The sequence below is a fragment of the Scomber scombrus genome, chromosome 5, assembly GCF_963691925.1.
Source record: "Scomber scombrus chromosome 5, fScoSco1.1, whole genome shotgun sequence".
In the NCBI taxonomy this organism is placed as follows: domain Eukaryota; kingdom Metazoa; phylum Chordata; class Actinopteri; order Scombriformes; family Scombridae; genus Scomber; species Scomber scombrus.
The window spans coordinates 14,224,877-14,238,584 of NC_084974.1; the positions used below are offsets into that span (position 1 = coordinate 14,224,877).

Below are 13,708 nucleotides of genomic sequence, written 5' to 3' on the forward strand. Positions count from 1 at the left end.
GGAAGAAAAATACAGAATGTGAGAGGAAAAGAGAAAAACAGCAAGGAATGAATGAATGAGGAATGAATGAGAGTAAGTTTCCTCTACAACCAGCAGTGACAAGCTCCTACTCATGAATGCCCCCTGCACCGCTTTCTTTTCCTCCATTCTTAACAATCTCTGAATTTCTTACTCTACACCCCACTCTCTTCCCGCTCCACCCCCTTCTGGTCTGTCTTTCTCTCTCCAGGCATGTTGTGACAGGGTGTAGCAGTGTGTTATACAGGGTTCTACTCGCCAAGTGCATATTATCCTGTAAGGCTTAATACCCAAGTCGGAACAAAAGGGCAGGCTTTGGAAATTACAGCTTACGTCGCTTAGCACTCAGCACAACAGTCTGACTCACATGAAAACGTGTGTGTGTGTGTGTGTGTGTGTGTGTGTGTGTGTGTGTGTGTGTGTGTGTGTGTGTGTGTGTGTGTGTGTGTGTGTGTGTGTGTGTGTGTGTGAACTTTCACATATGCGTGCAAATGCAAAGGCTGACACTCAGTGTGTGGAAAAATATTTGGAAATCTTAAAACGCAGATACACACACATACACACCAAAATGCAGATATGTGAAAATATCATTCAGACATTGATCTGACAACGGATACAACATGCTGTAGACTCCAAAGCTCTAAGAGCGGGTCAGCAGCGCTATATGTCCTGAAAGTCACCCGATTAACTGAATAATGGATTTACATAACTGATTAAACAATCACATATGCGTGCCAATGCAAACACCCACACACACACATACACACATACACACACACCAAAATTAATAAACTATATTTTGATGATCTTTTAAGCTTTTTAATGCAATTATATCAAAACATCTACTAGTTTCAGAGACTCAAAATGAAGATTTAATGCAGCGTTTTCCTCTTTCTTTTCATTGTATCATCATTTTGTATGGTTTTGTTTGTTTTCTGACAATTTTCGGACTTTTATAGATGAATTGATTAATATGGAAAATGAATGAATGAACAGATTAATCAATCATGACTTTAATGATTGCCTAATGAAAAGCCTGGATGTGGAGTAGTGCACATTTTGTTTAGTCAGTGAAAACTTGTCGGCTTTGACACAAGAAGTAAAGCCTTCAGTCTCCTTCACCTCTCAGTGTTGTTGGAGTGATAGAAGATGTGTTTCTGTGTGTGTGCGTGTGTGTGTGTGTGTGTATGTGTGGGGGGTCGTTGTTGTGTAGCAGGAGACACACACATACTTGCTTGGTTATTAATACTTTCCTACACATTCAAATCTACATATGTTCATTGATACTCACACACAGGAAATCATGTGTTGACATTTTACATGTCTACATGCAGATGCATATTTCAAACTGTGAAAATGCTAATTCTCAATAAAAAAAACAACACGCAGGAACAAGAAGTAAGAACAAAATGAAGAGCAACCAGGGCTGAAGCTGGTACTCTGGCTTTCACACTACAGCAGCCTCTTTTCATCAACAATTAAACACATGTAACAGATAGCACCTTAAGTGTTTCTGAATAAATGTGCCTTTCTGTGAGGTGATGACCTATTGATTGGAGCTGTGTGTGTCTGTGAGTGAGAGTGTTTTTCTGTGTGGCACATATTTCCACTATTCAACTATTCAGTGCACCTGTGTTTTACTCTAGCTCGTTTCTTGTCAACATTGCAAAGAGACATTGAAACATCATGTACAGCAAACAACAGCCAACATGTTAACATATACACGTTCACGTACACACACCCACACACAAACACACACACACGTACACACTGCAATAGCATTCGCATAACCAAACAATCTGCAATCTACTACAAACTCTGAAGTGCGCACTGTCTAAAATAACCCTTTGGGGAAAGCGAATACAAAAAGATTCAGAGAAGCGTAAAGAATCAAACACTGAAATACACTCTCCTCGTCTCTTTTCCCTCCATTGCTCTCTCTTTCTCTTCTTCTCTCTCACATACACACACACATGCACATACCCCCTCTATTGACATGTAGATAAATCAGAGGCAGACCAAGTAGTCACTGATGTGAAATGAAAATGACGCTAATCTGTTGTTACCATAACACACACAGACACATCAATTATTAATACCTATAATAACTCCCCTCTCTCTTCTCTTTTTCTTTTTCTTCTTATCTGTCTCACTCTATTGTATATATCTTGCTGGATGGATGGGACAGAGTACATTAAAAGCTCCCATGTGTTCACCTAAGTGGATGGGCCTTTTAATGACACGCACTGTATATTCTAGTCTTGCTTAATTTCCTCCTTTGTGAAATCAGCGTTTCTCCATAAAATGTTCTTAAGTTTTTTCAAAAAGGTGTTATGATGGAGAGGTTGGCATCTAGAGTATTTCAAAAGCGGCACATATCTTACATGACCTTAACTTCACTCAATGGATTTTCTTTGCATGCTTGTTTTTTTTTCCAGTAATCGCAAACATATAGTGGTGAAAAATAATGAATAGAGTCAATATAGAAGATCTCAAGGATGAAGATCGATTAGAAATGTGTCTTTCAATATTTTAAATAGTGAATAAAACTTAAAGCTGCTCCTACTAGATTTGTGTACCACTTGTGGCACAAAAATGTAATTTGCATTGGTGTTAGTTACTTTTCCAAGAGGTTTCTTTTTAAAATGTTTCTTTTAAAAATATCAAACACTGAAAAATATCACAAGCGTTTACAGTTTTGAAATGTAAAGAATCAATGTAATGCTGTGTAGCCAAAGAAATTTGAGAATGTAAGCAAAGCCCCATGTGGACAGTTCTAAATGTCATGAAAAACTAAAATTGAATCAGTGATTTCAAAATAATAATCTTCCAAATGTGATTAACTGAAAAATGTTATTGGATAACTTTAACCCTTAACAGAGTAGGTGGTCTTTGATTGTCAGTGCACAAAATTGACACTCAAACAAGTGCAAATATACCTGTGTAGACACAGGACCTTACATGCAAATGATACGCTTTTGTTGAAAGGGCACATTTGTTACCCAAATACGTTGACTAATGTGTATTTTTCTCTTCTTCTGCCTGCTCCCTCCCTGCTGTCCTCCACAGGTAACCGTTTCTTCCTGACCTCATTTGGCGCTCTGTATATCTCAGAAGTGCAGAAGGAAGATGCTCTGTCCACCTACCGCTGCATTACAAAGCACAAGTACAGTGGAGAGACGCGCCAGAGCAATGGAGCCAGGCTCTCTGTTATGGGTAGGCAACAAGTTACCACTTCAACTTTTAGTTATATACAGAACTACTAAATAAAATAATAAATTCATGACCTTGTACAGTGATTTCCTGTAATGGACGTAAAGAGTTTAAAGCTTAGTTTAGTTTTGTGTAAAATCAGCAAAAGGTACTAAATCAATAAATATTTTCTATGACCTGCTTCACCTGCAGACCCTACGGAGTCCACCCCGTCAGTGCTGGACAGCTTCCAGTCCGGTGAGGTGCAGGTTGGGCACAGTGTGGAGCTACCCTGCATCGCATCTGGATATCCAAACCCCACCATCCGTTGGCTAAAGGATGGGCGGCCATTACCGGCAGACTCTCGCTGGACACGGCGCATCACAGGCCTCACAATTTCTGACCTGAGGCTCGAGGACAGCGGCAACTATATCTGTGAGGTCACCAATAGCTTTGGCTCCAAAGAGGTGACAGGTCACCTCAATGTCATAGGTGGGTAACGAGAGAGGAGAGGGGAGGTAAAAAAAAAAAAAAACCCTGTACAATAATACAGTACCAATAAACTCCTGCAGAGATCATAGACCACCCTGTTTTGGCACACTACTTTTTCTGCCTCTCTTCACTTCCACTGTTCTACACTGACAACAGTATAGATGGAACGGAAGAATGAGATGGACAGAAGTAATGAATGTGATGTCAGGTCATGGGCAGGGGGATGGAGACATCATTCAAGCTCTGTTGGCTTTGCTCTGGCCTCCGTGTCACCTACACGCTCCCCCCAGTCCACTGTTGTCTAGGCCGAGTGTGAGCTTGATCTCTGAGGACGGCTTGTTCCCCCGCTGTGCTCTCAAACCCCACTGAGGCGCCGCTACAGTGACAGAGCAGAACAGCAGTCGTGCAGGCCTGTTGCTCTGTTTACCGAAGACTTGAGAGAGGGAGGAAAGAGTATTTCGTAATGTCATGTGCATGAATGAAAGAGATGTTGCTGATAGAAGAGATGGCACACTTGTGGAGAGAAAGAGGAGGGCAGTGGAGGAGAGGAGATGGAAATGGAGGGTGGGAGGAAAAAGGGTGAAGTTAGTGGATACTGGGCAGACTGGCCACGGGGCACATCACTGCACAACCCACCAACCTCCTATGACAGGGCATGGAAATGCACTTATAGTCCATGAAGAGAGTCTTACACATGTGCTCACACACAGACACACATGCACACACACACAATCAGCAGCCTCCAGCACTTAACACCAGCTGCTTTATTGCGCACTGACATTTTCTCCCCTTTCTGTCTCTCTGTCTTGGTTTTCCTCGCTGCTTAGAACACACACACACACACACACACACACACACACACACACACACACACACACACACACGCACACACACACACACTTACATACACAAAGGCAATGGCAGAAATCTTGACACACAAATTACAGATACACGTTTCCACCACACCAAAACACGATTTGGATAGCCCTGCCAGCATAGTGTAGCTCAGTTCAAATTGCTTTTGTTCAGCAGTGCAAATACAGATACTACAGAGACCTCCAAAATGTATATAGTCACTTGTAAATTAAGTGGAATGAATATCTTTCACAAAATGTTCACTCTTCTCATTTCTTCTGTTTTTAGAGCCATTGCGGGTCACGTTGTCCCCCAAGAACCTGAAGACGGGGATCAGCAGTACAGTCATCCTGTCTTGTGCCGTCCAGGGTTCCCCCCATTTTATTGTGTCTTGGTACCGTAACACAGAATCTGTCCTGTCTGACCAGCACTTCTCCATCCAGGGGGCTCACAATGAGACATTGTTTATTTCTGCTGCACAAAAGAGACACTCTGGAGCTTACCAGTGCTTTGCCACACGCAAAGGCCAGACTGCCCAGGACTTCTCCATCATATTGCTGGAAGGTGAGAACAGAACAACAGGTTGTTATTTTTCTTTCAAAGTAAGAATGATTTGTGTTTTTGTTTGTAGAAACAATACAATTATCCATGATTTACAGCAGACATGTCCTTAATTTAATCAGTGCATTTATTTGTCTGTCTGTTATCAAGCTATCTATTTGCAAAGGTTGTTAATGGGGCAAGAAATAAATTATTGATTTACATTATTATATACTGAATAACATCAGTTTAATTGACATAAAACTGACTTGAATCTAGTTTTGTTTAAAAAAAAAAAAAAGAATTTAAAGTTAATTTTGATTTTGCTACACATACGCAGGATATGCACACATGCACACTTATGAAGAAACAAAAGTAAATCAGTTAATATCAACAACAAACATGTTCAATTAATGTCAGTGTTAATTTAAGTAATTGTTTGATTTATGTGCAAATGCATTCTACCACAGAAATATTGTGTGAGGCTTAATGCAGCTTCCTTCTCATTACTGAAATGGATTGTTACTTTCTCATTCTATGCCTCTCAGTAAAGGAATTTTCTTCACATGTTTGCGAAGTTTACTGATATAGTTTAATAAGGTTCTCACTCACCATAATACTGGTTTGACTCCAGTGTGAGGCATCACCATCAGTCAATACAATTTGTTTTCTCTTAATATTCTCTCTCAGATGGTACACCCCGTATCGTTGCCTCCTTCAGTGAGAAAGTCGTGGTTCCAGGTGAACCATTTTCCCTGATGTGCGCCGCCAAAGGAGCGCCTCCTCCGACCATCACCTGGACCCTGGACGATGAGCCGGTGGCCCGGGACCTGTCACGTGTCCGAGCCAGCCAGTACACACTCTCCGATGGCAGCACAGTGAGCCACGTCAACGTCAGCAGTCCACAGATTCGCGACGGAGGAGTGTATCGGTGCGCCGCACGAAACTCGGCCGGTAGTGCCGAGTACCAAGCGCGCATAAACGTAAGAGGTGCCTGTCTACTTTTCAATATCAGTCATACAGAGGCTTCTCATAGCCTGACCCCTACCCCTACCCTGACCCATATCCTATCCTGTACCCTTCTATATCTCTACCTCTATCTCTGTATGTATTTCTCATATGTATATTTTCATTTTTCTCTTATTTTATTTTTAATTTTTTCTGTCCATCAATATTTACACAACCACACAAGTTAAATCATCTACATCAGTCATTTATTTTTTTTTTTCTTCATTTCATTTGTCTTCTCAAGCTTATGGTCTTGTTGTCTCAGTCACTGTAGCACTGGTAGCATGTGATCACACAAAGAAAACAAACGCACTCATTCATCTACCTATCTACAATCCCTGTATACACAGGCAAACACACACAGATAGACATGTAAGGCGACAGGCAATATTTTAAGATAGAGTGATAATGGCTTAACATATGGGTAGAAAGCGTGTCTGAGGGAGAGGAAGTAAGATCAAGGGAATGTGAGATAAACGGAGTAGGCAACTTTAGAGGATAAAGAAACAGATGGTCGTCGATGAAGAAAAGAGAGTGCAGATGAAATGAGAGAAGAGGACTGGCGGAGTGCCAGTGTCTGTTGGAGGAGTGATGGTGAAATCTGGTGACAGGACTGGTGATGTCACTGTCTGAGACGACAAGGATGAGGAGTGACAACGATGGACAGGGCTGTATCGCTGTCTCCATGTCTCTCTCATCCCGCCTCTCTCTCTCTTTTCTCTGTCCTTTGGTGAGATGTGTAGTTGTGACATGTGAGTCTGCTTTAAGGAGACATGCCAGAATGATCGCTGGAGTGAGAATGAGGCCCATTGTAACACAACCTGACAAAAATGCACACACATTCACACATATATGCATAGCCACACATGAAAAAGCAGAAACACACTAGTATGCTTATCCACTCACTGAAATGGGATACACTCAACTTATCCCATTCAGTTAGGGGGCCGACAGCCACACAGACTTAGCTGAACACACACGCACGTGTATATACTGTATCTGTTTTTCTGTGTGCGCGTGTGTGTCTGTGCAACGGTGCTACTGAATAATACATCTTTGACTCGTCAGAGCTGTGACTTCAAAGCTCAGCACATGCTGAGAAAGGGAGGAGAGAGGGAGAGAGAGAGGGAGAGAGAAAGAGAAGTGAGGGTAGGAGGGCTGGAAGGAGAGACAAAAACGAAGATACAAGATGAACAATAGTGAGAAGGTCAAAGAAGTGACAGATGATTGAGTGATAGCTGCCAGTGTCTTCCATTAATGCTAAATACATTTTATGTCTGTCTGTCTGTCTGCCTGCGTGCCCATAGTCTCCATTCTCTGTCCGTTGTCTTATGGCAATGGCACATGACCAACATATTAAGGAAGTCAAGCTTTATATTTGCTATATTCCTGTATCTTTTTTAGCATTATTCACATTGATTTTGTTCCAGTCACAGCACATATAATACAAAGAATACACAAATGCATATGCAATAATAATATGCAACCATGGAATTTACACTCTGTCCAAGCCTCACAGCGAATTACAAGTGCATACATGCAGCACACATATAAACACAAACAATTTATGATTAGGTTGTTAAAGCTGATGACTTTTAAATTAGAGGACAGGATTAGGATTCTGCACCAAACACTAATGTTGCTGGTGCAGGACATATTTACCCTGGTCCAGGTGGAAGCGGTTGGTCAGCAGGAATAAAAATGTTAATAAAAATGAAAATATGTCACTGTTTTATTGGACTTACTCATGCAAATAAATGCACTGCCTTTCAGTCAACAGAAAGCCCCAAAATAAAGTACAAAAAATAAAGTGTCAGTTCATGTCATGTCTTTCGCCCACTCACTTTTCCTCTCTGTGCTTTCTTTTTAGACATGTTTCATAAATTTAGTTTAAATGTCAGTAACATTAAATGAAATTGCCATCGCTTATCCAATATGAGCTGTAAACAGTAACACCAGGGGACACTAGGGGGAACTACGTAAATCAGATAAATGGGCACTATCCATAACATTTTCATCCACTTTTTGTTACTACCTTAAACTGAAACTTAAAAACATTTGAAGTCATCTAATAGGGTTTATTTTTGTTCTTTTTTCTCCTCTTCATATAAAAAAGTAGCGTAATAATCGGCTGAGTGACTTTATTTTTTGTAGAGTTAAAGACCCTGAGCACCAGTCAAAAGTTTTGACACACCTTCCCATTCACTTGAATGAGAAAGTGTGTTCAAACCTTTGGCTGGTACTTTACATGTGTTTTGGGTGAGGTAAACAGATCAAGAGTTGGATGGCACATCTGTGTGGGGAAAAACAGCCCTGTAAGACTTCTATTTTATATTGTATACTCCAGAAATAAAGCTGCTTTTTAACATTGAGGCAGGACAATTTAAGTTCTCTCTCCTTCTATACCTCTACATGCTTTTTTCCCTCTTCTGTCCCTTCCCTTCACCCCAACTCCCTTCCCTATCCCCACTCCCCTTTTATTCCTTAAATTCCATGACCTGCTTCTGACATCTTGAACTAATGATCTTCTCTTCTTCCTACTGTTTCCTTCTTTTCTTCCTCTTGTCAACCCATCTCCTCTTTCTGTCCCTCATGCTCCCTTTGCCTATTTCTCTCCCCCCACCTCCCCACCCTCTCTCTCTCTTCCTCACTCTCCATCAGGTCCACCAAGGATTCGGCCGATGAAGAACATCACTGCAGTGGCAGGAAGAAACACGTTCATAAACTGTCGTGTTATTGGGTACCCTTATTATTCAATCAACTGGTACAAGGAAGGGCTCCTGTTGCCTGACAACCATCGCCAGGTGGAGTTTGCTTAATTTCTTCTCAAAGACACATTTTTTTTCTTTAAAAAAAGTGTTGGAAAAGGTGGGGGATCATCTTGTTATAAGGGTCGTCTCATATTTGGACCAAACTTATGTATCAGAACTTACCTGGAAGTACAGTGTAACATGAATGTACATACATATATGTTAATACTTAATTTTTGTTTTAAACATACATCACCTTGTGCATACAGTGTGGTTTAAAGGCTAATGTAGACATTTTTGGCCATATAAATAACTGTTTTTCAAATGATCTTTGGACCTATTTTACAGCTTTATTGACATTATGCAAAAAAAATTACATTGAGTTGATCGCACTTAAAATATTTCAAAATATGAGAAAATGACATGAAATAGACTGATGTTCATGTGTCTTTGCAATGGAAGCTTAAGCAAGCATTTGACTGAAAAAGGAGAGTTTCACTGCCAGATAAATGGTGGTAATGACCAATGATGCTAAGGTCAGTAGTCCCCGTGAGCCACTGATATTGCATTATCTCCTCTGCATTTTGCTTTGATTTGATTTATTAGTTTTGCTGAAAGGATTTTTACTGGATTGAACCTCCCAAACAGATATAAATGAAGGCACAAAGCAAATCAGTGGGACTCCTATTTGCATGGGTGTCTGCCATGTTTTGATCCCAGTATCATCTCATTTAAATTCACATTTGGCATCTCTGAATGTAACACTGCTGATGTCTGTCCAGGTGGTGTATGAGAACGGGACTCTGAAGCTCAGTGATGTTCAGAAGGGGATGGACGAAGGGGCCTATGTCTGCAGCGTACTCATCCAACCGCAGCTGTTCATCACACAGACAGTTTATGTCACTGTCAAAGGTCAGTTACAGGTTTCAGCATTTTGACAGTCTCAGGTTGTTATTTCCCCACCATTGACAGTCACATAGATGTCTCTAAAAATATACATAGCACACATAGTTTTGTGTTATGTAGTGTAAATAGTATATAGTAATATGTGTGCCTGGGGTTTGCACAATGAGGTGGATATACTGTGAGTAAAATAATACAGAACTGCAATTTATATGAGTCGAGGTGTATCCTACTGACTCATAACTTTGAAAATGCAATGAAAAAATGTATGAATGTAGAAGAGAAGGATTGTAAGAGCGATGAGTGTAAAAGTGGTTTGGAGCAAAAGAGTGTGAGAACAGAGGGAGAGGAAAGAAGAAAGCTGTATGCATTGCCTCTAATAACCCCTGATTAAGGGGCGGAGTGGCCTAGTGTGCTCTCTCAACCACTCAGCAATTACATTGAGCAGGAGTGCTATTGTATAAGATTTGTGTGTGCACATGCCATGCGCATGTATGTATGTGCGTGAATGACAAAGTGTGTGTGTGTTTGTATACTGTATGTATTCTGCATGTCACCCTGTGTGTTATTTCACTCTGCTCTCTGCTGCAATAGCAAGACATGTTTGTTTTAGGAAGTTGTCGAGTGTGATTGTGGGTTGTGTGTGTTTGGGCTTGACATTAGCAGATGTGTGAAATTTGTGGTGCTCGGTGGTCTTCGCAGTTCTTCTATGCACGTACATGCATTTGCACGCACATATGTGTGTGTGTGTGTGTGTGTGCACTCGCTGCGTGTGGGTGTAGGTATGTGCTTGTATGAATGTGTGCTCGTCATGTCTCTGATTTAATTAGATGAATTTTAATGAGGCCCAGATTAAATCCCCCAGATGTCTCAGCTGTAACCCCACCACCACCACCACCACTACCCCCCCTCCCCTCATCCCCAACTCCAAACCACCGCCATCACCTCCACCGGTCTCCATAGCAACACTGCTCTTCCCCCTGCGGATGGGGCTCTAATTAGAGCAGCTATTATGGGCTGGCTTTCGCAGGGCAGGGCGGGGTGGAGTGGAGGGGTTGGTAGGGGGCACTGGTGGCTGTAGAGTGGGTTGTGGGCTAGTAGGCCAGTCTGCAATGGTTTGGAGGCTTTGGGGGGGTCCAGGCTTAGATGACACACTCAGGCAATGAAATTTCTAATCATCCACCATTAAACAGATAGATGGATGAGTAGTTTACCAATCAGGTTTTCAGGTGAAAATGACAGATTCTGAAACATCAACAACAAAATCTAACTCTGCCATTTTGTGTCCCCTCTCTGCTTCTTTCTCACTCCACCTCTTCCCCCTCTACATCACTCGCTCTCCCACTCCATGTCCTTTCTATGCCCCCGAATCTTCAAATCTATGTCTGCCCATATTCTCCCTGTGTGTTCACATCTGACTTACTCCTTTTACTCTATCCTTCACTTATTCTTATCTGCCTCATATCTCTGTCTTCACCTCTTTCTCACCCTGCTCATTTAAACAACCCTCAAACTGTTTTCATTCATCTTTTTTTTTATTATTTCCTTTCCCTTTTTCTTTGCCTTATTCTGTCTTCTCTCCATCTACCCTTTATTTCACCCTGTTGCCTGGCCTTGCTTTTCCTCTTCCCCACTCTCCCAATCTGCTTTTCATCATATATTTCCTCGACTTGATCTGCCTGTTCTATCTCTTTTACTATTCTTCTTTTATCTCATATCACTATTTTCCATTCTATGACTTTGTCACTGATGCACTTATATTAACTCTTCCTCCTTCTCTACACATCCTACACTCTGTTACTCTCCTTCCTTCACCTCTCTTGCTTATTCTTTCATCTGCATCTCGCCCCTTCTCTACCTCTCTCAGTTCCTCCACTGATCCAGCCATTTGACTTTCCACCGACTTCCATCGGTAAATTGATGTACATTGCTTGTGTGGTGTCATCTGGAGACATGCCCATTCGCATCACGTGGCGCAAGGATGGCCAGGAGATTGTGCCTTCCTCGGGTATCACCATCGACACAAAGGAGTTCATGAGCTCCCTCCAGATATCCAAGGTGTCACTCAAACACAACGGCAACTACACCTGTATCGCCAGCAATGATGCTGCCACTGTAAGCACTGAGAGGCAGCTCACTGTAACAGGTAAGGAATGTGGTGAGAGAAGATAAAGAATATCAAAGCAATAGAGAGAGGATTTAAAGAGTAAGGAAGGTAGTTATTTTAAAAGAGCACTTCAGCAATTTATTGCTGGACTTCCATAAAGTTAAGAAGCTCGTAAGATATAGATTTAGAAAGTCACAGTCAAAATTGATGCAGCAGAGGCCGAAATATCTTGACATTTAGACCCTAGTATTATTGGAGTGTAAAAAACATTGACTCCTACACTTGCAATAATGTAACTCAATAGCATCTTTTAGTTTGCCCCTTCTTAAATGCTCACATTTTTCAAACCCTATACCCCATTTTGCAATGCAGACTTTCTTTGTATTTAATAAGTCCAGGCTGACTAGTGTGACTAGTACATTGACATATAAAATAAGAACAGTGTCCCTTTAACTACATGCTAGATGTATAACATTTCATTATAATCAATATAGAGCATGACAAGTTTTAATTTAGTGGCACAGTAGATGTTTCGACTGAAATATTGTGCACTGACCTTAAAGGAAACATGAAATATAAAAAGTGGGGAAGAACTGAAAATGAACTTTGTTCTGTTTTACTAACGTGCTTCTCTAGTGCCTCCTCGGTTTGTGGTGCAGCCCAACAACCAGGATGGGATCTATGGGAAGGCAGGGATCCTCAATTGTTCAGTAGATGGATACCCTCCTCCCAAAGTCATGTGGAAGCATGCCAAAGGTACACTAGGTACATGACCCATCTTTCATTCCTTATTCCTTTGTACTGTAGTGTGTCTGTCTGCTTGTGTCTGTCAGTTGTCATGTTCATTCATTCACAGTATCCAAAATAAATTCCATTGCAGTGCAGGTGTTGCAGTCCTACACCCCTAACTATTTGTCTCTCATCCCTCTCTCTTTTTCCAGCGGGTATTGGGAACCCACAGCAGTACCACACTGTGCCTCTGACGGGCCGTATACAGATCATGAGTAACGGCTCTCTACTCATCAGACATGTCCTGGAAGAGGATCGGGGCTTCTACCTCTGTCAGGCCTCCAATGGGGTGGGCTCAGACATCAGCAAGAGCATGGTTCTCACTGTTAAGAGTGAGTATACAAACTCGCTCAGGCTAATGTAGCAAAGTATGAGTTTTTTCATGGTGTAGATGACTGCAGTGAGGCCATCAAGAACGCCCCAGTGCTCCTGCGTTATCAGTCTTCATGCACACTATGACTTGCTAACTGTGGCAAACCAATGAGCCGGCTCGCACTACTCTCCCTGAGCTCTGATGTGGGCATGAACATACACACACATATATGCACACTGATAAATTGGGGGAGCAAAGGTGACCATGGACCTAGGAGCAAAACATTAAAGAACAGAAAGCAAGAGAGAGAGGGTGTGTGTGCGCGCGTGTGTGTGTGTGTGTGTGTGTGTGTGTGTGTGTGTGTGTGTGTGTGTGTGTGTGTGTGTGTGTGTGTGTGTGTGTGTGTGTGTGTGTGTGTGTGTGTAAAATAGGTAGTGAGAAAGCAAGCAACTGAGGGATTGATCTTTTGACTCTTGGGATCTGTCTACAGACAATCAAAAACACTTTGAGCTTAATCATTATCTGCAATCAATCTCTCCAGCCTGCCCTCGCTGTCAGCATCACCCTTTGTAATGCAATGTGAAAATGCATAGGGAAAATGTACAAGAACACACACACACACACACACACACACACACACATACATACACATAAGCTGTCATCATCAAGTAGCGCATACTTTGGATCATGCAGTACTATGACCTTACAAAGCAGCTGTACTCATAAAAGGGATGTTAATGT

The 13,708-nt window shown here is 41.7% G+C and overlaps 2 protein-coding genes across 5 annotated transcripts in view; one reads left to right on the forward strand and one right to left on the reverse strand.

Moving 5' to 3' along the window:
- Positions 1–13,708, reverse strand: part of tmprss4a (transmembrane serine protease 4a) — a 191,796-nt gene that overhangs the window by 134,358 nt on the left and 43,730 nt on the right. The gene's annotated exons all lie outside the window — the stretch shown is intronic.
- Positions 1–13,708, forward strand: part of dscaml1 (Down syndrome cell adhesion molecule like 1) — a 99,172-nt gene that overhangs the window by 60,316 nt on the left and 25,148 nt on the right. For both annotated transcript variants that reach the window (XM_062418882.1, XM_062418883.1), the window contains exons 4-12: positions 3,088–3,234; positions 3,424–3,702; positions 4,846–5,121; positions 5,788–6,087; positions 8,767–8,909; positions 9,638–9,767; positions 11,626–11,904; positions 12,502–12,630; positions 12,807–12,986. In XM_062418882.1, coding sequence (XP_062274866.1) covers positions 3,088–3,234; positions 3,424–3,702; positions 4,846–5,121; positions 5,788–6,087; positions 8,767–8,909; positions 9,638–9,767; positions 11,626–11,904; positions 12,502–12,630; positions 12,807–12,986 — 1,863 coding nt within the window. The remainder of the gene's footprint in view (positions 1–3,087; positions 3,235–3,423; positions 3,703–4,845; positions 5,122–5,787; positions 6,088–8,766; positions 8,910–9,637; positions 9,768–11,625; positions 11,905–12,501; positions 12,631–12,806; positions 12,987–13,708) is intronic.